Below are 27,191 nucleotides of genomic sequence, written 5' to 3'. Positions count from 1 at the left end.
GGGTTCAGTATACTCAACCAAGCACGTGTTTCGGTTCTACAGTCCATCGTACTTCCTTGTGTACTGACATGTTTATGACCACTTTGTATCTTTTGACCTATCGCCTCTTGTTTTATCCCGGTTACATATATTGATTCCTTATTCGTGTCAAAGCATTGAGAGGAGCACGTTGAAGAACAGTATAAAGGGAAAGAAAATTAAACACGAGTGAATAAAGTTCGTTTTTTTTTTTTTTTTTTTTTTTTTTAACGTGACAGAACTTTGCTACGCCCCCGCGTTGAAGAGCGTGCACCCGCTTGCAGGTGTACACAAAGACGACAAAGCGGAAGTGAGCGGATCTCAACAAGGCAGGGCAGCGAGAGCCTGCAAGGAGCTACCACGATGTCGAACAATGACGAAACCCGCTATTGTCACAGATTCTCCTACTTGGTGCTCAAATTTATCCTCTTTTCCTACGCCATCGCTTGGTGGGTAAGTATGTATTTTTTTTGTCACTCTGAATGGACGCGTGTTGCTTTCATCCCCCAAACTTCCCAGCTACTGTTTACGCGAGAGTCGGCGTGACGCTGCGTTGCCGTTTCAAAAGAAAAGTTTCCCACAGGTGACAAGTGTTTCAAACACGACTGTCTACCCCCCGAACCAATAGTAGTCAAGCAACAAACGACTCTCCAACATTTTCCCCGCAAAAAAATGGCCACGCCCTCTACTACACCTTTACCTAACTGCTATCACCTTCAGTTCAGTGTAAACACAAGGAGATTTTCTTGTTTTTCACTTTTTACATCATATTCGTCGACTATTTTAATATTAACCTGCTTCGACGTAAACCAATGCATTTGTTTTATTTTCAGACGTGCTTATATTTACAGTATACATGTGTTGACAAAGATTTCAGTTTTGATTGACAGTCATTCAGGTTGTACAGTGTTTGGAAGGTCACTGTGCACCTATATTTTTACGATCAGGCATTTTTCATTCTATAATACCCAAATACTGACTGTATTCTCTGTTAAATTGTCATTTAATAAAAATAAAAGTGCACCGTAACCTTCCAAACACCCTGTAGTTTGCAGTCGTGTCAACTGTACTGTATATACTTAAGGTTCTGACAATAATAATATTTGTGAGCATAAATAACATTGTACAGTGGTGCCCTGCGGTAAGAATAACCCGACTTACGAGTTTTTTGAGATCCAAACAGTTGTTCACCATTGTTTTTTTTTTTTTTTTTTTTTGCTTTGACGTGCGAGCGCAAACATGATGAAATATGACTCACTTGTCAGCAAGTAGCCGTTGGTCAGATCATGAACAATATTTAAAAAAAATAGATTTCCAGTGGAAGTTTACTGTCAAAGGGAAAGCAAAGAGAATTGTATCTAAAACAACAGCAACACATAGTAACTGTCTTAAACTTGCTATCTTAATACTAACGCATTAGAGGAAACGCCATAGGTGGGTTCATGTATACATGTATGGAACATATACATCGATGGAGCAGTGTCTTAAGGCTTTAGGTAATGAATATTTGAACACAAATGGTGCAGTAACACGCGTTGACAGAAATTATTATACAAGTACATATTTTTTTTCTTTGCAAAAAAACGATTAATGTTGCACCTTACTGAGTCAATTACAGCATTTGTGAAATTCTTCTTCGTTTGTGTCTGCAAATTTTTGTTCAGTGTGCTTTTGCTACCTTTGTTTATTTTGTTACTTTATTGTTATTGTTATTTACATGGTTGTTTTGATTGTTTTTACCTAATGTTCAAAATAAACATTCATTCGTGCATTCCTTTCCTAATCATGAACATTGAAGCAATCTCACAGGATTTACCTTCTCTTGGTGTTGCTGCTGATAACATATCTGATAGAACAGGAGGCAGCATCAGGGACCAGGGCTCACAATATTTGTCTTCTGTTCTCTTGGATAACAGCATTTACATTCCATGAATCGATACGACCTCAATTTAGTCTGGTCTTAATCTATCAGACACTTACTTCTAAGTAGACTTTTTAAGTTTTCAAACTGTGTTCTGGAAGAGGAAAGTTCCCAAGACAGACACTGAACTGCTCAACTAAAGACCCTCAACAATTATTTCCCTTGAGAAGAATTCCAAATACAAAGCACCTTCATGGCTTCATTTTCACAGAAAGAAAAATGTTTTGTGCCAAAGCCTGCAGCTTTATTCTTTCACAGACACCCTAACGGGGTATTTTTGCTGGAACAGATGGCTGATTGACACTTCATGTTCTGTGCTCTTGTGAGATACTTTTGAAGGAGGAGGTGGAGGGCGGTGCTGCTGCTGCTGCAGTAATGCGTATATTATGGCGAATGAATGCTTTCCGGATGAGAGAGGCGAAACAGATTAATGGCGGCTGTTGTGTTGCGCCTTTATGTTCCTGCCGCACTTGGTCTCTGTGGAGTGTGGTTTATCTCAGTGGGATGCACCACACCGTAATGAGCACTTGAGGTCATCTCGTCACTTCCTTCAGGAAGTGCAGACCAACGCAAAGCTTCCAACCCTTGTGTTCATATTTGACCTCGCGATATGCCGCAGCCTTGTTTTGTTATACACTTCATGACAAAATGTCTTCCACATTCTGCATCTGTATGACGACATATGCAAGAAACAAAAACAAACCCATTAGTGTGTGTCTTTGAAATGCTTTCAGACAACCTTGGCTGTGTAATTTCAAATTTGATGGCTGGGTGGCACACTGACATACACAGTAAAAAAAGTCAAACTACGAACATATTTACATCACATTCCAGATAGTAAGCTAATTAAAGTCGGTTTTGTGTTTTCAGCTGATAGGCAGCATGATCCTGGCGATAGGTATATATGCTGAAGTGGAGAGGCAGCGCTACAAGACTCTGGAGGGGCTGTTTCTGGCCCCTGCTCTGATCCTCATCCTCCTGGGAATTGTCATGTTCATCGTTTCTCTCATTGGCGTGTTGGCATCACTCAGGGATAATCTCGTTTTTCTCAAGGTGGTAAGTGGTATGCTGAGCTCTTCGATCACACGGGTAGTTTTTTTTTTTTTTTTCTTGTGTTCTTCAAAATGTCAGCAGTTAAAACACTGGTTTAGGTGTCGATAATAAAGACATGGCGTGAGCTCTGGTAAATCCAATATACGCTGTGGTTTTCGATTACCTTGTCAAAGTTAGAACCAGTGCAACATCAAAAAAGGGGTACTCGATGTCTAAATGATTGATGTTTTATTCAAAACAGTTCATGTACACACTGGTGGTGTGCCTCATCCTGGAGTTGCTGGGAGGAATTTTGGCACTCGTGTTCCGTAACCAGGTAAGTATCGACAAAAAAGGCAATTGTTTCATACAATTTGTTTTATATTGTTGACTACAATTTCAAATGGCAGGATCTTTCTCTGGTTAACTGCATCACACATAAGATTCACTGTCATGCCAGTTAAATACAATTACTCATTAGTGATCTTATCCACGCAAATGTGAAGCTTAATTAAAGCAGTATTTGCTCAAACTCTCCAGTGAACACAAATTGCGTGCACGCTCTCACACTTGTGACAAGGCTTACTCATGTATCATAAATAAATGTTAGTCTGTTTTTAATGGAAACATAAAATGAAAAGCACCATGTGAAGAATCTTCCAAACAGAACTTTTTTGTCTCTTTATGGATGTTTGGACACATGAGCCCGATGTGACCCTGCCCCGCCAGATTGTAGCTGGCAGATGTGGGCCGTCAAACTGTCACATTGCCATTTCTACTTGATTGGGTCAGTCACCTTGGCAGACCAGGACATGCTGTACCCAGACAACTTTACCTCTCTGGCATTAATTTGGACAACGATTGAAACATGACGCTAATATTGCTACCTTATGTACACATCCAAAGAGTTTGATTTCTTCTTTGTCTTGTGGTCCAGACAGTGGATATATTAAACAAGAACATACGAAGAGGCATAGTTAACTACTACGATGACTTGGACTTCAAAAACATCATGGACTCCGTTCAGACCAAGGTACAGTTACATTTTCCTGTGCATCACAAGAAAAAGTGTTGAAAGCACAAGTTATACTAAAACACCATCAACAATCCTGCTCAGCAGTGAGCTTTAAAAAACAAACCAGTGTTTGGTTGAGTACACTTTGAATGTTGCAAATTTACATGCAGCCGTTACTTTGTACCCCTATTAAATGGCCCGAAGCACATTTTATGACCAGCTTTTATCAATCATATTAAAATGAATAATCTGCCAGCAACAACATCTCATGCATTGAGATTAGGCAGACTACCAAAGAATCCACTGAAAAATAATTTTTAAAATTACATAATCTGTTCTCAAATAATGTGCAGTTGTCGTACGGTAATTAAAACAAGAACAAACAAGTATTTGTTTTTGTACTAGTAGATAGTTTCATAATATTAGTGATGATTTGCCGCGATTTACATATGATCTGATTAGTCGACTAGTCACGACTACTGTTTGTGATTAGTGGACTACCAAAATAATAGTTTGTGTTGGATTTAGACCCTGGCGAGTCAGTTCCTGCTTCAGTAATGTCAAGCATGTGTGCGCTTCCACCGCCCTGATTTGATTGTTGAACACATAAACACATTACAAGATGGAAATACAAATTGCAAGAAAGACAAAACAATCTGTTTTCATCAGCGATTTTAATGGGAATGAGGGGAGCACATTTGCTTGCTGTGTTCCATCTCGCAGCCATGTCAACACACACTTATGCCAAATTCTGCCTGTGCAAAGCCTAGGAAAATATCAAAAATAAGAACACCACTGATGTGCATTTTTACCACAGGTTTTGCTATTTTATCCACAAGTAAATATGAATTCGCGAAACTGGTTAAGTATTGTTATAAAACACAATATATGTGTACTGTACTTTTATAATTTGGCCGGGAGTCATCTGTGTCTCGCTTTTTTAAAACCCAGAAATTAATTTTTCGCGTGTCTGAGCGCTTCTGTGCATTTGTCTCGTCACCACATCCTGCACCCGCAAAACCAGCGACCGAGATTCGGCCACTCGTGAAATCTTTTGGCAGAACCCCGCACACTGCCCAAGTGTGCAGTGGCGTTCCATCGCATTGGGAAGTGTGCCTTAAGTGGGGCCCTGGGTGACAGTTTCTGTCACACCCAGTGAATATTTATTTCAAGCTGACCTTTCCCTCTATTCGTTTTCTGTATTCCAATGGAAATGTGACATTTACTGTCAAACGACCCAGACGGTGTGTTTCAAAATTAAAAGCATAATTATCATATGTGTCAAAAACACACAGGAAAGGTTGAAACCTTGGTGTTGTAATCCATTTTATTACAATTTAAAGTACAGTGTTCCTTCGCCATATTGCAGTTCAGTTATTGCGGCTTCACTCTCGGGGCTCGAAAGCGCGACCACTGCGCTCGCAAATGCTCCTGTTTGTTCAACGTGTGCTAGTAAAAATGTCTTCTGGTTGCACAGCGCGATTGAATGTTACGTATAGTGAAGGTGCTCCAACTCTGTATCCAAGTGTCAGACTGCACACAGAAGGTAGTTAAATCCTTCCTGTATAAATTAAAGAAATAAATATCACAATCTGGATGCTCTAGCACGCCCGCGAACCTCATGAGGATAAGCGGCTCAGATAATGGCTGGATGAAATCACAGCAAAAGAGAAATTGAAATGATCAATGTAACAGTGTAGGTAATATGTTCAAAAAGTAGGAGGAAGTACTGTATATACTTAGCTGTTCCGATTTCCGTATATTTATTTCATTATGAGGATAATCCAGTCTTTAGGTATATTGATATACTACATAAAATAATACACAGGGCACATATTGAGACAAACAACCATTTGCACTCACAATCACATTTAGGGATCATTTAGAGTGTTCAATCAACATCCCAGTGCATGTTTTTGGAATGTGGGAGGAAACTGGAGTGACCGGAGAAAACCCACATAGGCACTGGAGCGAACATACAAACTCCAAACAGGAACACAGGGGCCGGATTCGAACCCACAAACTCTGCACTGCAGTGTTGTTTTTGGCAGCCAATGTAAATGTAGTCTGAGTCTTCGTCTTTTGGGAAAAATTCTTGTTTTAGTCATGTTTTAGTCATTCCTCCGTGATGGTTTTAGTCGACAAATACTCAAACAGGTTTTAGTCAGTTTTAGTTTAAAATAAACATGTTTCCACCCAATAACAAAGACTTTCTCATCTACTAAGGAATTTGCATTACAGACAGATAAAGTGGTAACAGTGGAATCAATGCTCATTACTCCAAAATAAGCCGAGAACCAAAACATTTCTCATTATCGTCATGAACATAAAGGGTCGGTAACGAGATAATTTTGTCATATTTGACGAAAACAACACTGCTGCGCTGTGACGCTGACGTGCTAACCAGTCGACCACCATGCCTCCCTATGTTTTATTAATCCGTAATATTTTATTCCATTTTCAATGTATCACTCACCCATCAATATAATAGTTCCCTCATTCAATTTACGATACACCTTAGTCTTATCTTCCCCATAAAGGCAAAGTATTCAATTCATATAGCATTTGTGCTGTATGAAATGGGAGTACTGTTGTACCGCCAAAATAAAAGGAGGATGTGAATCGTCACTGCCTTTTTTGCTGGTTCAGGCACATGTGCTGCTGAGTACTTGATTCATCAGCCTCATTGTGCGTGGGAAGAATCCATTCATCACTTCAACTGATACATTGTTTGGATACATTAGAGCGGCTGCACTGCTGGGACTCCCATTCCGTGGAACTTGATTAGTTCTTTTTTTGTCCGTGTACTTCCTTGTGACTTTATGGATAAGGTGTTACAGCGTGCAATCATTGGCCTTTCCAGCTGCATGGTTTGATCACAATCCACTTTGTATTTCTTCTGCGTCAGTAAACCCTCACTAAGAATATCCTCCTCCAAGAACTTGACCATTACCATCTCATTAAAATGTGCACACACTGATTTGTCTGTCACCATCATCTTTCAAATCGGAACATTGTGAGGAACAAGAACCTTCATATGCACAGAAAAAAAGGGAATAATTCTTCATTTGTGAACCCGTTTGAGTGGCTCCTTTGCACTATATCCCCATGCACAAACCGTATTTACACATCACAGATTGACTTGTAAATAGGGTCTCAAAATTAGAACGATTTCAAGAGCTGTCTGTGTCTTCTCTTTTTTTTTTCACCCAAATGATGTTCTAACCAGCGCAAAGCATTTTTGGATTAAAAAAAAAAAAGACATAAAACAGAGTGCTGGGCCTTCATTGTCTGATTTATTAAATTTCAGAAGTCTATCTGTAGCGGTATCTCTGGAACTATTTTCATCCATCCTTCCATTATGTGAGCTGCTTATCCTTACGAGTGTCACGGGTGTGCTGGAGCCTATCCCAGCTGTCTTGGGGGGGTAGGCGGGGTACACTCTGAACTGGGTGCCAGCCAATCGCAGGGCACACATAGACATACAACCATCCACGCTCACAATCACACCTGGAGACGATTTAGAGTGTTCTATTAACCTGCCATGCTTATTTTTGGAATGCGGGAGGAAACCGGAGTGCCCGGAGAAAACCCACGCTGGCACGGGGAGAACTTGCAAGAAGGGGGCTATTCAATCCGCGAGCGAAGCTGCAGAGAAGGCAATAAAGTGGCTTTGGGTCAAATATACAATTTGTTAAAATGGCTGCAGCAACGGGTTATTGCTTTCTTTGATTGTATTTTAGTAATCAATCAACTTAATGACTTGCATTTCACACCGAACATGTTTTCGGGTGGGCAATTAGGCCCAAAGTTAATCCTTAGTCTGCTAGTGAAGAGCCAGTCATCAGTCAGTCTGTCAGGCCGGCGGGCTGCTAGCGTGCTTTGAAAATAATGTATTCCTTGTGCAGAGGCATGCTTGAGGATTACCTCCCAGGAAAGGATATCTGGAGTAATCCAGCTGTGAATGAAACAATGGGCAAGAGTCTTACTCTGTCCAATCATTCTTCAGGGACTTCAGCCTTGGTTGTGTTGATGTTGGTTTTAAGAGACGGACATCCCACTCTGATTTTATGTGTCACTACATTCCCCTCAAACTGATGGGCATCAATCTTCTCACCATCGTCATTCACAGCAAAGCTATAGTATTTTATTGCGTTGTTGTGTCATGTTTAGTTTCTTTGTTGTTGTTTTTTTTGCTGTGATAGACAGTAATTGCACCAGAACTGCTATGGGTCCCACTGCTCCTGGGGGGCAAAAAAATAAAAATAAAGCAGTGTTGTGAGGAGCGATGAGTTGAGAGAATAACTTGATGGTATATTTGCATCATGTCTGCGTACTGATCACAGTGCTTGGCAAAGAACGGACTTACCGAATGAGACTTTATTCCTTTCTTTTTCGCCCATCCTTTAAGAACGATGTTGTCTCTGTGACACGTCTCATTTGTCCTTTTCCTACATCCTATTCGGTTCACTTTCCCTGCTTCTGATAAAATATTTATCTGGTATATGGCCAACAAAGCAGCGCTTGTGTCGTGCTGCCAAGTTGCTCTGTTCAAAAAGTCAGCGGGTGTCTCAATTGTTGCTTGATTCAATTTGCCGAGTTTGTTCTCAGTTGTTCCCATTAGGACAATATTCGCATGGCGGGCGACTTCATCAAAACAACTGCTGCGATTGAATTTGGCTGGTCTCTTATGTTGTCTCAACCAAACTAGAGTTGACTCTGTATATTTCATTTTCTCTGTCCATCGAATTCTGCTTTTTCTCCCGGCACAAACTGTTACTGCCAGGTCTTGATAAGCGTGTTTTTTTTTTTTTTTTTTTTTGTATTTCTCCTGACCAACACCAGTTATGACCAAGTGAAGAAGTTGTCAGTCTGCAAAGATTTCTCAGTTTTTTGTGTCATTCAGGATACCTTAGTACAAAAACCTTCCTCCGTGTTTAATAAACTGTTAACTTCCCCTAAAGTGTCTCTGGTATATACATCTACAAACTGACTCAACACTGAACAAGGAAGTGATTCACTGCTGCCCATTCACGGTAGCGCCTCCACAAACCTGTTAGCTTGCGAGTTAGCTTGTGGCTAGCGCCTCGTTTTGCACCATGGATAGCCCTTCAAACGACCTGGTAGGATTTATTTCAGTGACCGGAGACTTGAAGCAGATATATACTTGCGGTTTAAACATGTTGGTATTTGTAGGCATATAAAAGATTATCGGCAAAGTAGCATTTACAGCATTTGGGAAAGGAGAAAATTGATTTATTTTTCTGGATTTTTAAGACTTGTTTTATGTACTTTTTTTGAACAATTCAAATTTGGCAGGTTTGTTTACAACCCTCTGTGGTCTGTCAAATTTACAAGGTATGTTTAGTTTCAATCTTTAAATATCTGCTGCTTGCTGCAGTTGAGTTGATCAAAAACCTCTGGGTGTCACTGTATTTGAGGAAATTATTTGGGTAGCACTGTGTAGTAGGTTCAGCTTTTCTTTTATTTTTATTATGAGTTTGATTGTATATCCAGTCATTTACTAACTTGCAAAAAACATAACTTGCAATAAATGTAGTATAACACCATTAGGTGATTTATTTATTTATTTTTTTTAAATCCGCGTGTCTGTTCTCAACAGGAAATGTTCTGATTGATGTTGTCCTGTTGATTTCGACTTCCCTCTGAGCATGATAACCACTTGGATGCTGGGTTTTCTCAGTGCCATAGAGGGATAAACTCAGGGTCTATAATGGCATGCAAATTGTCTTCATTGTCTCCTTTCTGGCATGCTGCCAAGTACATCTGAAGAGTTCTGTTGACAATTTTTCTTCTCAATCTTTTCCTTTCTGATTAGTTTTAATAGCGAACTTTCTCTGTCATCTGTTTTTTTTTTCCCTCAAAAGTTTAAATGTTGCGGTGGGCAAGGGTTTCAAGACTGGTCGGTCAACATGTACCACAACTGTTCTGCACGGGGTCCACTGTCCTGTGGAGTGCCTTATACCTGCTGCATCACGAAGGTGAGTAGCATTTTTCAATTCTTTTTATGAGCAACATGGCACAAATATGTTACATCACAATGTGCGAAAACTGCAGAGATGTCACCATTTGTTTTTTTTTTTTTTTGTTTTTTTGCCAGTTGTGTTAATGCTCTCTCCAGAAGTTCAATAAATGAATCTGTGATTTTTCTCGAATAGGGAACGAGCCCTCCTGTGATTGTTTACATTTTAAGATGTATTTTTCTTCCTGAGGGGTCCGTTTTTAGTAGTTGATAATATAAAATATTGAACTACGCTATAGCTGTCTAAGTTTTCCATACAGATGCTTTAAAACCGACAATTTATTAACAATGTAAAGTCATGATGATGATCACGAGGTTGTTTTCCAAGACCACCGTCTTTATATCGAATCAGGTTTTGAAGATCAGCATGAGCTTCTCGCTTGTGCGTCGTACTTGGCTGGATGGAGCTTTTTACATCCACCTGCCTCACTGAGTTCAAAAGATTTTGTCTCAAAGGAACAGTGCCGCAGTAGCACTCATTCCATTGTGCTCTTAACCCGGGCCACGTCAATATATTGCTGTGAATCCATGGACTGTTTTATAGTGACACTAATCACAGACAGTTATGGTGGTCACATCGTATTAGTGACTGGAAATCAAAACCACTCAAGGAAAGGAATTGGTTCAAGTGAAGCCAAGGCTCGAACTCGAGAAAATTACGAGAGCGTTGACACCCTTGCTTTATTCCAGGCTATCAACAGTGCCTGTAAAGAGCATCGTTTCATCTTTCATGACAATGTGTCTGCAAAATCCCAGAACCTATGGTTCACTTTGTTTATATCATTATAGTAATGGCCATAATAGTGTGGAGTTATGTTTCAAATACATCTCATGGATCATAACGGTGAGTACGCCTTTTCTATGCAGGACGCACACGCGGGTAATTAACGCCCCCGCAAAGCAACAAATGGTATGTCTGGTACCACATTCATATAAACACCAGAACTTTCCGCAGCTAAAGTGAAAAAAGGAACAGTTTGTTGTTTGCTTGTATTGACGCTCATCTTATTCCACATTCTGGGGTAAAAGTTTGCGTCTAGCAATGCCCGCTGTCTCCACACTATTACTTGTTCCAACATTTCCAAAGTTACTCTGGTACGCCGAAGGCCATTACTTGCACACCCTCCTCCCTCTTTCCTTTAGTTTTCTGCTCCCAATAAAACTCAGTTTTCACGGCTCTGAGAATTAGCACAAATGACCATCATGTGCAGAGTAATAAATGAAAGTCACACACCGCGTGGAAATTCATCCCATCTGTTACTACAAGCTGGCACTCGCACACGTTGACTCACAGGGCGGGAGCGCAGCTGCTCTCTGTGTAGGCATGCCGGAGTGAATTGAAATGCTCATTTGATAAGGTTATGTCCGGAAATTCATCATCCTACTGAGTCATTTGTGTAGATCGGGGGTGGTCAACCAGTCAGAGATGAAGAGACAATTTTTTTACTGTGTCACTGCAAAGAGCCACATCTCACACACACACACACACACACACACACACACACACACACACACACACCTCTGCTCAGGCAGATTTATTGTAAATGTCACACACCAACATAATGACAGAAATTGACTCCTCCGGTACTAAGACCACAGGCCAGTCATTTTCAACAATGAATATTGTGTGCAGTGTCTCACACACACAAACTCTCAGTTCAACCAAGTCCACAAAGAAAAATATAACAACGTTTTTCCTCGTAGTATGCATGTTGCTTAGCGCCTTAGTGCAAGGACTTCTGTCTTTCCTTCTCTCGAACAATCCTCTTCAAACAATCCGATCGCGCACATGCAAGCATACAGTATATGCATGCACGCACGCGGGTGCCCAACCATGCACACGCGCGCATATGCACGCACGGCACGATGAGCAACAGCTGGAACGGCCCCTAACATGAACGAAACCGAAGCACACAGCCACACAAATCTCCAAAACTCTCCTTGTAAAATCGACTTTTCTGAGAGAAAAAAACGGGACGGTGGCTCCAAATTCTTTTCAGTATGAAGTATACTCTGAATATTTTACTCTAAAATATTACTGTACTCCGCTTTGACTTGGACCAAATATAATCTTGATGATGATTGATTGAATATTTGTCTCAAACAAGCACAAAAAGGAAGACAAGATGAGAAATCGCCCACTGTGAGAAGATGCAAGCTTGAGAAAGGGGCTGAAGGGAGCAAAGCTTATGAAGTTCAGCCCCCGCGTACATTACAATCATTTCAACATCCATTACAGTCTAATTATGTGCCATTGGAAAGAATTTACTCTGTTTGATCTCCAGGCTGAATTGCCACCAGCAGGGAAACATTTCATGTGACGTGTGCATGCTTATTCTCACCTTTTATTTGCATTTTTTTTCCCTTGCTTGTATGGAAGAATTTCTTTGATGCAATATTATTCGGATCCGCGCTCCTCCGAATCATATCCTAAGTGTTGCAGCTAATCCGATGATTAAATGCTGTCGAAGCGAGATGCGGGGGAAAAAAAAAAAGATTCACCCTCTGCCCTTCATGTCCTCTTCTGTGCCAGATGGCCAGATTGCTCGGAGCTCATCTCGGGGATATTGATTTGAATGTTTGTGGCAGACATCGTTGATTTATTCTTTTTATTTTACAAGGTTTTGTCGCATTCATTTTTAATGATTCTGATTTTCTACCTTCTTCCCTTTTCTCCTCAACAGTCACTTGAAGTAGCAAACACATTGTGCGGCTACAAAGTATTGGAACAAGAGGTAAGGCCGATGAATGAGACTCATGAATGTCAAAACTTGTTCTATTGACAGATGCAATATTGCAAGTGCGCTTGAGCATCATTTAAAAGTGGCAGCTTAAGGCAAACATCATTAAGTCAGTGTGCATTCATGCAGTGAGTGCATTTAGCAATCCGGTGTCACAGCAGCGCTGCACCTGTATTTACTCTGTCATTGAAATACATTGGAACCTCTAGTTATGAACGTCTCTTTAAACGAAATTTTCAAGTTACGAAACGCCTCAACGGGAAAATATTGCCTCCTGTTACGAAAGAAATTTCAAGATACGAAAGGTAAAAATACAGCATCGGCGGACGGCTGCAGCTCAGAGTTTCCTGAACGCAACATACTTATTAGCTGCTCTGCCATTGGCTATTCCTGAGCATCTTCCTGGCATCCCATTGGCTAAGAGGGACCTCTGCCGTATGTGTCTATATGCATCGATGGATAGATATGTGTTTATGCAGCGTCCTGGTCATTCGCCCCTAGGGCCATGAGGTGTTCCGATAGTTTTATGTGAATGTAAATCACCCGGAAAAAGTGTTTACCAGTCGGGCGATCGGTCACTATGTTGATGGTTGCCTTTTCGAAGGATTGTTAAAAACCGACAAAAGCAAACATCCTTAAATCAGTTCTTGACAAAACGCCAGGCTAAAACCACTTCTGAGAGAGAACATGGACTAAAGAGGGCAAAAAAACGATGAGGACGCAGTTAAAAGTGAAATGACCATTTTTATTCTTGACGCTAATCATTATTTTTTACGTTATGCACAACTCTCATTTATTGTGCAATAATCTAGTTGTAACATTAATTTGTTACATATTTTTATGCATTTTTATGCTTTATAAGACATTTATGTTAGAATTTTGGGGGGACTTGGAACGGATTAGGGCATTTACATGGAAAGCGCGTCTCTACTCACAACATTTTCTAGTTAAGAAATTCCTTCGAGAACCAATTAATTTCATTAGTAGACGTGGCACTGTGCTCAATATCTTTTGCCCTCCCCAAATTCTTTCTGACAAACCCTTTTCCAGAGAATCGTTTGGTCACTTGGTGTCTCTTTTAGTTGAGGTTTTGATTCGTGATCTCAGACTATTGCCGATGAGATGTCAGAAAAGTGTCACCATCCCAACGCCCCTAATCACAATGCCCTGAGCACCTGACAGTTCCGGGAATGAGAAGAACATGGCCACCCTGTCACACCGGAGCAACTTCCCTGCACACCTGACTGGGCGGCATTTATTTATTTGTTTATGTATTTAAAACTCATTCCCAAGCTCATAGGGCCAGCAAGGGGATGCAGCTTGAAGATGTGGACAACATCAAAATGGCCGTTGCGAGAATATTTTTTTTTTGTGACACCAGACCTGCCAACTTTTCTGAACTTTGTGAAAATCTCATCACGACAGGGTGAAAAACAGCAGCATTGTTCTCATTAAAATGTATTTGCAGGCTGCCCGTTGTTTGCCAAAGCGGTGTGTGTACGCGGTGTCACAGGTGGCGCTTGAACCAAGACCATTATCTAATCAGAAAACTGAAGAAAATCATTTCCAGTAAAGGCGGCACACCGTACCAAATGGCAAATTTAATGAAGAGGATTCGTATTTGTGTGCCGATAAATTCTCTTGAATGCAAGAATGCGAGACTTAAAACAATTAAAGCTAAAACTAACAAGGTACCGATTGGTTGGCACGTTTGTCCTCCTCATCTGATGTTCTTTTCCTTCGGTTTGGTTGTTCTTCCGCTGTGGCTGCCTCGTTAGCGCTTGGACCTGATAGACACCATCCACATTAGAGGCTGCACCGACGCCTTCTTCATTTGGCTCACGGACAACTACAAGATTATGGCAGGACTGCTTCTCGGGATCCTGCTGCCTCAGGTACACCTACACACACACCACACCGTATCAATATTTTCATTTCATTTTACTCTGTGTACATTCCATGCTTACGCAGTGGCAATCGGGTGAAACTCACACAGAAGCCCACATTTCCAAATGGAACACGACCGGCAGAAAATGTAACTTTTTGGGAGGTTTGGGGAGCATATTCATTTCAAACAAGCCTCCATATTCAACAGTCTGTGTAAACCGAGTAAATGACTTGGTGGGTTTCACTGGCCAACATCTGTTGAGTGAAATGCATTTCATGCTCATTAAGTTCATTTCTGACTCTTTTGCATTTCAACAGTTTGACTGGTCAGTTGGAAAATGCACACTTTATTTAAATTTCACATTTTTTCAGTAGTTACCTTTTATAACTGTCAAAAAAAAATTCATAAATGGTAACTTGAGTCATTGCCACATGGATTTGAGTCAAACTGAGAAAATGTTTGATGAGTATAATATAAAACTCTGGATGTTACTTGCGACATTTATGAGGAGTTCGCCATGCAGGTTTGACAAATTGGCCAATAATCTCATTTTGTGATCTCACTTGTTTTCTCTCTCTCGTGACTTGACCTAACATCAGGTGTGAGATAACCCGTGACTTGACTCGCCTAATTGGCCACAATAACTTAAAAATTAAGAATGGAGACTTGATCCCATCTCTGCCATCTGTTCACTTTGCAGCCATAATTATGGCAATTTCTTTTTACATTTAAGAGCTTTTGACTGGATATGTGTTGCAGATATCTGTAATTTAGTTTTGCTTCATCACCAACAAAATGTCAGGTATCGACAGGTTCTCCGCAACGGCCATTTCAGATTTCCACAAAGACATTCTTCCTCGGACAAATGACATCACTTTTAGCATCCGTGTGTAAAATCTCACACCGCAGGTGCGTTTTTCAAAATACAAGCCGTCGACTGGACGATTTTTGCTTGTGCAAGTGAAACGTGAGATATGAGCGCTGTACGGTGGCAAGGGACTCAACTCACTTCACCTAAAGTGACAGTTTTGCAGATATGATCAAGTTGTTTATTGCCACTGTTGGCTGAAAGTTACCTAAGAAGACGATATTACAGTAGTCACAGGCATATATTCTTCATCCTCTGCAATGAATGACTAATATTCCTGCTGTACTGAGAAGCCAAGAGAGGAGCATTTTCTCCAAGACAGCATATCTCTCTTATTCTGCCCCCATAATTCTATTTTTATTATTACTTCATGTTTGTTTTAAGTATGATGTTGTAGACTGCTATTTTTCTCATTACAAAAACACACGACAGTCAATGTTTTGTTATATTTGGGGAGGCATTTCTGTTCATTTCAAAGGGAAAAGATGATTTGAGTGTTTTGTAGTTACAAGTGCGGTCAAGGAATGAGTAAAAATCATATCTCAAGAATCCACTTTATCGGTTAGCATTTGATGTTTAAAAATGGCTTCTGCTTTTCTGGGAAGACTTGACTGGATAATGTATTGCGCTGCGCTGGGAATAGAAAAGGCCCTTCGGCAAACTTTTGAAGTTTCAAGTGTTGACGTATTTAAGACGTGGCCGTCTGGTCCCTTCATTTTGTCTCCTTAGTTCTTTGGCGTAGCAATCAGCTGGTTGTACATCACCCGGGTGGAAGACGCCATCAGCGAGTATGGTCACTACACGGACGGCCTCCTGGACTCCAACGCGCAAGGCAGGCACGTCAAAAGGCAGGGCCGAATGGCCAAGTGGTTTATGTGTATGCCTGAGATTGACTGAAGAGCAGTGAGCTGGCAGCTGATGCTCAATTGAAAACCCCCACTCAGGCAAGCAATTTCATCTCAGACTCAAATCAAATCAAGTCAACAGAACTGATTTCCTCTCACCACTCAGGGACAAACACCATAAAGTGGCACACTGAACGAATCGAGACTTCTCCCTCTACCCGTAGAGCTCTTGAAGTACAGTGTTACTTCGCTTATCATTGCAACACCAAGCGGCACATGCAAAATTTCATACTATTTCAACAAATATGCAACGCCACAACGCCTCAGCCGCTCATCTCATCAGTTGAGCCGAGATCTGAAAACACCCTGAGGATCTCAGGGTCATAAAGGGAAAAACATTTTTTGTATATTACTATTTATTGCGTGAACTTGTAGGAATGCTAAATTGTTTTCCTTTGCACCCCCCCCCCCCCATTGCACATCCACACAGTGTTGTGTGTCCATGTCTTGACTTGATGCCCGCAGTTCTGGTTATCTGTAAGTGACCAAGATGAAGTATATTAGGGATAATATTTGGGAATATTAATATACGAGACTGGGTTTTAAAATTGTGCTCCTCTACCACTGAACCTGTGTGATAAGTGAAAACAAAGCAGTGTGACTTTTAAATGGGCTCTCTTTTAAATCCGTGAAAGTACTTGGATTAAATTGCAAGGTTACAATTGCATTAACTGGAAGAGTGCTTCTCAAACTTTTTACAATTACTTTTGGTCTCCAAGTACCACCATCACCATTATTATTGCAAGCTAATTAAATACAATTTTCACATTAACATTGTGCTTGTATATTAAAAAAAACAGAAACAAAAGAACTGTAATTATTCAAGTGTACTTGACTCTACATAAAAACAAATTACCGTAATGTACTTACCGTATTTTCCGCATGATAAGGCGCACTTAAATGCATAAAATTTTCTCAAAGGCCGACAGTGCACTTTGTAATCCGATGTGCCTTATATATGGCTGAATATTCTGATTACTTGGACATATTATTTAAAATGTTCTGTAAAACGCTTTGTTACAGCTGCAGCGGTTATGAAAGCACTATGCAAATAAAGCTGTATTGTATTCCCTTTAGCGTAGCTCTATCAAGTGGATGCATCACGCAACCGCAGTAACTACAGTAGCTTCTATTCTATGTGCCTTATAATGCAGCGTGCCCTATATATGAAAACACTTTTAAATTAGGCCATTCATTGAAGGTGCGGCTTATAATCCGTAGCGCCTTATATTGCCGAAAATACGGTACATATGCTTTAAAACAAACAGTTAAAGATTCAAATAAAAGTATTGCACTTAAAAGTTAAATACAACTGAACTTTACTGTACTTGGGCAGGAGTTTTTTTTTACCTACTACTAGAGAGAGCCCATGTACTGCGAGTACCACACTTGGCGAATACTGAACTATAACAAAGTGTACATATGAAGCGACAAGTGCGCAAGTTCATACATCCTGTAGATTGAATGCGCTACTCAGTACTGAATAATGTGGCTTTGACGTAGTACTAAAATTGATGTGAATGTGACTGTTTCCTGAATTTGTCATTTTTTTCCCCCCAGTATATTTTTTGTCCCCTTTTTGACCTCATTTCATCTTAAATCATCCCTTTATAACATGACACGGCACTCCATCAGCTTTTAAAAGCATTCATTTGGCATTGTTTTTATGCCTCCCACTTGTTGTTCCTGTTTTGCTTTGAGACTTTTCTAATGAATTTTAATGGTGTGTGTTGAAGATGTAATTGGATAATGATGATGTATGCAAGTTGCAAATTGTTTTTGGCTCTTTGCATGCAGAAATGAAGTGAAATGAAGTAAGGCCGGCTTGTGTGGTTTTTGACTTCACTGCTTTGGGAGTGGAGGACCACTAAGATTAGATTTCTGACACCACGCTGAAATACCATCATGAGTCGCTTGACTTAAACGTCATGCAAAATTTAACAATGTTTCCAACAAAATCTTGGACTAAGGCCTTACGTCCAAACAAGATACTCACGCTTATTGCAATGACGCAATTATAATTAGGTTGTATTACATCTTCAATTCAATGAAGCTCGAGATGATAGTACATATCCAGGCACCTGCAGTCGCACATGGCATTTGTGGAAATATTAAATATCTAGCAGATGTCAGCTGAGTTGGACTGTTGCACACAAAACGCTTAACGAGCGGATCGTAAAAGGTGCTCAGGAGTTATTTTATATTCCTATTTTTATTTCTCCATGACTGCCCCTGCTGCTCATTTGGCTTTCCACCAAATGGAGTCTTAATTAATATTTTAGGCAATGCTACTACTCTTTAAATCAGCAACAAGGAAGAAGATGTTATTTTAAATGGTCCGGAGTTAATAGTCATGCTTTAAAAAAAATAACAATGAACCGATTTCGTATGTCACCCTTTAATTCCAGTTGGTTAGGTTCCAAGCTACCGGTAATTGGTTTCTGCCCAAGGTGTCCAAATGAAACAGTAGTGGTCCAACCTTCTGCTTTGCAAAATGCAGAACCATGAGAATGAGACGGCCTCTCATGCATTCACGCACGGGTCATGTGTTAGTCAGTCACCAAAAAAGTCACCAGAACACAGTGTGATCGTGAACCAAGCATATGAGAGCAGACCACGTGTTATCCGCAACACTCATTCAGTGTCTTCAATGTATTTTCATTGCATTATTTTTCATACAAAACAGGAAACGTGTATTTGCAGAGACCGCAATGTATCCCACCAGAAGCCAAGCCGATACAAAATAGGATGAGAAGGCATGAGGTTTGTTGTTGTTCTCAGTGGGAAAGTTAGTCACTTCTCTCATGCTCATACAGTTTGTCCCGAAGCCATGATTCACTTCCTTTTTTTCCCCGTTTTGTCTCGGGTCTCATTCGGTCAGACCTGAGGCCAGCGGCATATGACAGTTGAAGCTTTGCAGTTTTTGGAAGCATAACATTCCTTTTGCCTGTGGCGTGCCAATTGACATTGGAGCAGAGTTGCAAAATTGCCACCAAGCAAGATGTGTTTCCTGTCACCGACTGCAGTTCAATCGAGTTCGGCACCTTTCATCAGTAGTGGCTGGAGCAAGTCAATCGCTGCTTGGTATGTGAAAAACAGGTCTTGCTTGGAGAAGCTTACCATGAAGAGCATAATTTGCATCACGTCTTGGAACAATGCGACAGCCATTAAGTCTCTCTCTCTCTCTCTCTCTCTCTCTCTCTCTCTCTCTCTCTCTCTCTCTCTCTCCTGTATATATACTGTATATATTAAGTATAGGCGGCCCGGTGGTCCAGTGGTTAGCGTGTCGACCTCACAGTGCAGAGGTACCGTGTTCAATTCCAGCTCCGGCCTCCCTGTGTGGAGTTTGCATGTTCTCCCTGGGCCTGCGTGGGTTTTCTCTGGGTACTCCGGTTTCCTCCCACATGACAAAAACATGCATAGCAGGTTGATTGAACACTCAAAATTGTCCCTAGGTGTGAGTGTGAGCGCAGATGGTTGTTTGTCTCTGTGTGCCCTGCGATTGGCTGGCAACCGGTTCAGGGTGTCCCCCGCCTACTGCCCGTAGACGGCTGGTATAGGCTCCAGCACCCCCCGCGACCCTTGTGAGGATAAAACGGATTGGAAAATGAATGAATATTAAGTATAAATGCATATATAAACTGCTCCAAAAAGTAAAAGGGAACACTTGGAGTTATATTGTGCTGTTTAAGTACTCCCTTTATTTATTTATTTTTTGAGCAATACATACACTTTTAACATAAAGGAATAATTGGACTAATGAGCAAAAATACAAAAAACATAAGATATCAAGATAAAATAAGGGATGTTTATGTTACAACATTTCTGTGATTGAAAAGATGTGCAAGGAGATTATCAAATATATCTTAAGCTTGGTTTTAAAGTTGCCGAGTGAGTTCCCCGAGCTATGTTCATGAAAACCGACAGAGAACCGTGCGACACAATCGGGGATTGAAGCCGATTTGCAGACCTTGTATTGAGATGATGAATGACTCTGTTGAAAAAGAAATAAAATAATAAAAAACTTATTCAGTGTGAGGATAAATGTGAGGACTGAAACGACTGGGAATCAACATGCAAATTCTATATTTGTTTATATTAAAGATCGGTAAGAGATGCAATTGCTTGAAGAGAACAGCAAAGTTACCATTAAGTCGCAGTCCTGCAAAATCTTGTTTGTAGCATAGGTGCAGTAGAAAAGATTGTCACCTTGCATGCCTTCTGTCTCTGATTTGTTTTTCCTTGGGTGTCGCGGTTTCTCCAAAATCAAATTCAAGCCAAGATGGGGCCAGGGAGGAAAAACACATCCCAGATCATTTTAATGACATATTCCTGTCATGTTATACTGACAGTTTCAACAAATCTGACAAAAAGTAGGGTTTTTTTCCCCCCAATATAATTGCCCATTTACGAAAAACAACAATACTTAATAGACCTCACCTGTATCACCACCATCACTCTCACTCGCACCCAATTTCCACTGATTCAGCGACATGCTAATGAATACACTGTCGATATAATCTTAATTGGCATCTGAGTTAGTCGCCCGACAAAGATTCAAATCACATTCGAGTAAATGTTTTTTTTTTCCACATTTCAGCTACCATTAGTTCTAGTTGAATGAGGCACGATCAAGCCACATCAGTTTAAGAGATAACAACAACAATATATATGTGTGTGTGTGTGTGTGTGTGTGTGTGTGTGTGTGTGTGTGTGTTACACTTAAAGACATGACACATTTTTGTGTGGTACTCTTCTAAATCTATCATGATAAAGCTGTTTCTGGATACCTAGGTTGGCAAAATTATGGCTAGACATCATATATCAAAATAGTTGTCAGCAAGCAAACATATCTAAATATTTCAAATCAAGTATGGTTGTCTCTAGTGGTTAAACCTGGAATTACTGTTCTTGTGAATTACTATTCAAGTATGGCGAACTCTGGTGTTTGAATTTACAATTGCAAATCTTCCTGCCAATTGTCATGTCAATTGTCATGGAACTTAATTCATTCAACACTATACAATTCGTAACTTAATTAGACATGGCGCATCTGTTGCATCATATGCGCGTCACTCGTCTTGACAACAACAAAAAAAAAATGCATGTACGGAGCCTACCTTAAGTGATTATCCTCCAGCCAAAATCTGGTGGCAAACTTAATTTTGTGATCAACTCTCCTAATTATTGGGAGCCTTTGAGATTGATGTCGGGGGTCATGCAGCATGAGGTACACGAGACAGGAGCCTACGCAGTAGGGCAATGCCCCCAATTTCCTAGTCAATTGTTTTGAATCTGTCATACAAACGACTGCGCCTTACAGACCAACATTTTCTTGGCCTTCATATATTAGTTGGCTAATCATCGTAATCCGGTTCTGGCATTTAACTGAGATGTAAAACGCTCAATAAACAATTACAGAGATTGAATTCACAAGGCATTCAGAGGGGAAAAAAATGGAAAGAAAAACCTACAATCATTTCGAAAATCACATTTCCAATCAATTCTACACCTGTCAAAGAAGTCAACAGCATTACTTGTACCGTAAGGTTTGACTTTGGACATAAAATGGTGGAAATGAGAAAGTTGTGCTTGATCCACAGGCCCTAATCACAGCCATCTTCAGTCTATACTGTATGTATTCCGCCTTGGGGACAAATTATAATTACCGTACTCAGCATGTGTACTTGGGGTTGCCAATGAGAAATCCCGAATCAATGAGCCCGAAAATGGAAACCTTGAAAAATGGAACTAGCAGAAGATCGAGCAGATAGACTTTATTTAACACACAAAAACTGAAAAATGATATTAGGTGTCACTCAAGTATGTTTTGGTTGAGCGCCACTTAATGTTAAACAATGATAGTTTGTCAAGCTGAGGTAGTCCGATTTAAGAGGCGTTCCATTTTAAAGTACGAGTTCATCCCCTGTAATGGAAAGTTAGGATGAGGTACTCAAGCAGTACGTAATAAAGACATGGATGTCTCCTAGGGTTCCATTTCGGTCACTGCTGTTTTAATTTAGGTGTCGAGTGTGCTCATTTCAAACAGCTGAAGTCTTTCTAACAAATTAAGAAGAAGAAGGGAACCGTATGCTAATGCGAAAAACAACATCCTGCACGTGCGTGTCTAAATGTGTCCTGAAAAAGAAGATCCACGACTCACAAGGGAATGGAGAACAGCAAGTTGTGAAAAAAAAAAAAGTCCTGAAACATTCAGTGGTGTGCACTGAGGGCCTTCAAAGCGTTCTCTGCTGGCCAAAAATGATCAAAAGCGTTGACCTGCACTTACATGAACATGTGTGTTTCTTTGTTTCATAGTGTGTGTCTCAGCTTCGCGGCTTCCTGTTGTTTGTGGGTTCTTCTTCTTTTTTATTTTTGTCCAATTAATTCGGTCATCTAAATGTAAATACAGTATGTACATTTCTCAAGGCCTTCAGAGTCACAATTGTTGACTGATGTCAAATAGACACAATTGAAGTGTCTGATGTCTATTTGTTTTTGTTTTTTTTTGTTGTTGTTGTTTTGAACCAATCACATTTCAGATTCAACGTACAGAGCCGGCATGCGGGCTTTGGTGAATTGCAGCAATTTTCAATCCTCTTATTGGTTCGGAGCTACTCATTACGTGAAGTTGGTCAGCAAAATAATAAATAAGATTTAGGTAAGCGGAAAGAAGGGAACGTCTCGCTATTAACATGAGTTGTGACTTTTGTGACGGTGAAATTCCCAACTCGTCTTCCATTCATTTTCTGTCCCACTTATCCTGATTAGGGTCACGGGTGAGCTGGAGTCGCTACGAAAGTAACGGGAACTGACTTTCACAAGGGCACATCGTATATTCGCACTCATAATCAATGGCTAATTTAGTTTTTGCTAAACTTAACGTGCATGCCTTTGGAACGCGGGGGAAAGACAAAAATACCTGGAAAAAAACCCTTTTAAGCAACGTGAGGCGGACGGGTTAACCACAAGGTCACCGTGCTGCCTGACCATTAAAAATGCCAGTTAAAAAGCATGGCCTGTTCAGTTAATAAATTTTTATGATGTTTCCAATTTGCTCCTGCAGCAGATTTTATTTTTATTTTTTTTCACTTTTCATGATTTCCTAAGGGAAAGTTTATTTTGAAGTCAGAAAGAAGCCCAACTAGCATTGTTTAATGGACTTTGATGATTTTTGAGTGGTCCACTGTTGGTGCTTAAAACTCAATTGTGTGTGTGTTTTTTTTTTTTCAAGATTCAAGTCGTTTATTTGTCATATGCTCTGTAAAAATCACAACACACTCCATCCACTCATTTTCTAATCCATTTATCCCCACAAGGGTTGCGGGTGCACGCGCGCTCGGTGTAGAAACTGGTGTATCTTCATTTTCAGGCCGGCTCAAATCTCATTTGCTGACAAAACAAAAAGTAGACCGGAATTTCGACCAGATAATAGTAGGTCTAGGCTGAGGCACAGCTGGTGTAACAGCATTTTGCACTTGATTTTTTTTTTTTTTTTTTTTTTTTTTAATGGGGGGTGGGGAGGTTTTGTAGGTAAGGCTCAAGAAGTTGTGAAGTAGCCCGCGGTCATCATAATGACTTGGCATTGGCCCCACATTAGAGGGGGGCTTGTGACATCTCAATTCAACAAATTCCGCATGGCTTGCTCACAAACACATTTTCAAAATGCTAACAAAACATTTACTTGATTGTATAATTTCACACTTCATGAGTGGGCAAGCACTCCAGACTCATGTCTACTTATAACAATCATAAAGTACATTTTCTATAATGGGTCCCCTTAATGGGTATTTTCCATGTTTTTGTGATGCTAAATTTCATATAAAAAAACAAAATGTGATTGTAGTGTCCACCGAAAATTGCAGTGCCACTAAATATCCCCAGGATGCTACATCGCATGCTTCTCACGATGCATAAATAATTTCTCTGAATGAAACGGATGCAAATGCACACTACTTTCAAACTGTTTTGCCAAATTCATTTTTATCCAGCGATGATAATGATATGGACAGAAGAACATGTGCGGGGTCACCGCTTCCACGGATCTTGTCCGGTTTGTAGAGTTCCATTAAAATTTTATCGCTGACTTGTTACCACGCAGCCTGCTTCATAAATCGGATCCCATTTTCAGTTTCACGCTCCCGAGTGCAGCCACTGTGAAACAGAACACTTATTACTGAAAGCGCTGTCTGGCTCATGTCGCAAAGTTCATGGCACAGAAAAATATAACACTGAACCAGCAAAACTGCAACGTGGTATATTGCAGGGAAAGACCAGAAACCAGTCGGATTTGCGGCAAGCGGCCTGACTGGCCCTTGAACAACCGCGTTCCAAATGGCTTTGGGAAATGCTCCAGCCCAGGATAGTCATTATGTTGATTAGCAGCATTAAAGAAGATGCCACCTTTGACCTTCCTTTCTTGCTGCATGTCCTTAACTTGAAATGAATGAATACACTGATATGCGTCTCCGTGTTTCATCTTCTAACCTGGAAACAATTTAACTCATTCACTGCCAGCCGTTTTCAAATCACAGTTCCCCATATCGCCAGCCGTCTCAGTGCAATTTTGACTTATTTTTCAACACCCACAGTTTCTAACACCTTTTACGCCTTTTTTTTTTTTTTTTTGCTTTTGGAATGGACATTAATATTATGTTCTGATTTAGGATCTTTATAATAAGTACCCAGCGCCAAAGAAAAAGGCGTGAAGCAAGACGATTGCCATTCAGATGAAAATAGAAGAAATAAATGGAAATGAAAGCCACGGCAAATTAAAGGCCCGAACAAAAAGAGCGCTTGGAGTGTTTCATTGAGGGTATTTGGAGAATCACTGTGACGCTTTTACAAAGTCCTTCGTCGCATATTAACAGGACAAAGTTCATCTGATACTGGTTGGCTGCTGGTTTTATCCTCAAAGGAGAGCAGTCAGATTCTAATATCATATTCAACGCTCTTTCTTATACCCACATTCACAACAATCCCTGATATCGATAAAATATGGATGAACGTGTGTATGCCCTCAGAGGGCTCGCTTTTCTTCTCCGGGCGAATTTCAGACTTGGGCTATTCAAGTGCGACAAAACTTTGTATTTCACATCTGTGATCGGGACTCCTTATATAGGCTTGGCTGAGCCTGTGTCTGCGTGCTGGGTCTTCGGACTGCATTGTGCCAGAAATAAAAGACATTATGATGAACAGAGAGAAAAAAGAAACTGACGCAGTGCAACAAAAGCAAACAGATGGCACAACCACATAAGATCTAATTCCCTAATGTTGTGTTTTGACACAGTTGCTGATGGATGCCTGCAATAAGTCAATTACATTTTAATTAGGGCAAATAAAAGACTCGTCTGCAGATGAATCGATTTTCACCAACAGACAAAACATTTCCAGCAACTTTTCAAGGGACATTTACTGTATTGAATTGAAAAAGTTAGACCCTTTCCATTGGAGGACAATTAATTGGAATTTGTCGGTCTGTATCCGGGTTGCCCAGGCGCATGCACCAGGAGGAGCAGCACGTTATCTGGTGAAGTAAAGCAAAAAAAAAAAAAAAATTACATTTTATTTCATTGTGTATTTACTGAATCTTAATGTACAATATTAAAGGGGGCTGTTTTCTTATTAAAACACGATACAAACATGCAAATTGTAACTTAATTTATAAGAGGTGGGGCTTCAATGCAACTGCTGTACAATGCAGGATTTTTTTTTTGCGGGGGGGGGAATAGAAGGGGTGCATAGAGAACAGTGGAAATTTGAATTTGTGTTTAAAATGATTAGAATTTATTTTATGATTGTTTGTAATTTGCAGTATTATGCTACAAGAGGGTTTTTTTCTTCTTCACGGTTACCTTTCCAGCATATTTCCTACAATCACAAAAAAAAATCCAATTTTTCATCGAATTTGAGACTACAATTACACTTCCTGAATAGTGTAAACATCACGTTCCAAATTACACAATTAGAACACCCTTAATCTCCCACATTCTGCTGCTAATCTTTTTTTTTTTTCCTGCAGACATTGTAATATTTTTCCTGCAGATGCAGACCTGGAGAAGCAGCTTGTTTCCATCTTATCTCCCAAAATGAACTGCTGGGCTGCAAAAAAACAAAAACAAAAACCAAAAAAAAAAAAAAAAAAACTGACGATAGATACGTGACTTTATATTGGCCCAAATTTCAAGGGTTGATTTTGCATTGATTTATTTTTGTGTAAAAAGTAGTTGTAAAAGTAGGAGTACCGATTCAACAAGTACAGACTATGCAATGTACTTGGTGTTACGGTTTAGTGCGGTAAGGAGGGCACAAGAGCAGACACGGGAGGACAATAGATACACAATGATGAATATTTATTGAATCCTTTGATGAATGCAGCAGAGGTTCCGGATAGGGCTGCAAGATTAGGTCCACACGTGCGGATTTCCGGCGGGCGAGTGGTGAGGCGAACAAAGCAGAGGTAGAGGCGAGATTGCTGGTCCCGAAGGTCTGAGAGGAATATAAAATACGTCTCAAATGAAGGCAAGAGTGCTTGAACACGAGCTGGATGCGACTGACTCTCTGGCAGTCTATCTCAATATGGTTCAAGGGAAAGAGGCAGCAGCCCTGACACGTCTCATGCAAAAGCCAGTTCTAGACGTGACCCAAGTTGACAGCTAACCGACCTAGTTATAGCTCAGCTTTTTATTGTATTAAAATGTGTTCAAACAAACAAAAAAAAAAAAATGCTTGATTATGGTTATGATGAAAAAAATACACCT

General features: G+C 40.3%; 1 protein-coding gene across 1 annotated transcript; it reads left to right on the top strand.

Annotated features, from left to right (window-relative positions):
• Window positions 1-296: 296 nt before the first annotated feature.
• Window positions 297-17,193, top strand: tspan15 (tetraspanin 15). Its single transcript, XM_019895916.1, has 8 exons — window positions 297-471; window positions 2,810-2,995; window positions 3,234-3,308; window positions 3,909-4,004; window positions 9,875-9,988; window positions 12,714-12,764; window positions 14,549-14,665; window positions 16,256-17,193. The coding sequence occupies exons 1-8, from the start codon at window positions 382-384 to the stop codon at window positions 16,421-16,423; spliced, it is 897 nt and encodes a 298-aa protein (XP_019751475.1). The 5' UTR covers window positions 297-381; the 3' UTR covers window positions 16,424-17,193.
• Window positions 17,194-27,191: the final 9,998 nt, after the last annotated feature.

The sequence above is a fragment of the Hippocampus comes genome, unplaced genomic scaffold (assembly GCF_001891065.2).
Source record: "Hippocampus comes isolate QL1 unplaced genomic scaffold, H_comes_QL1_v1.1 scaffold80, whole genome shotgun sequence".
Lineage (NCBI taxonomy): Eukaryota > Metazoa > Chordata > Actinopteri > Syngnathiformes > Syngnathidae > Hippocampus > Hippocampus comes.
This window is presented reverse-complemented; position numbering and strand designations above follow the sequence as displayed.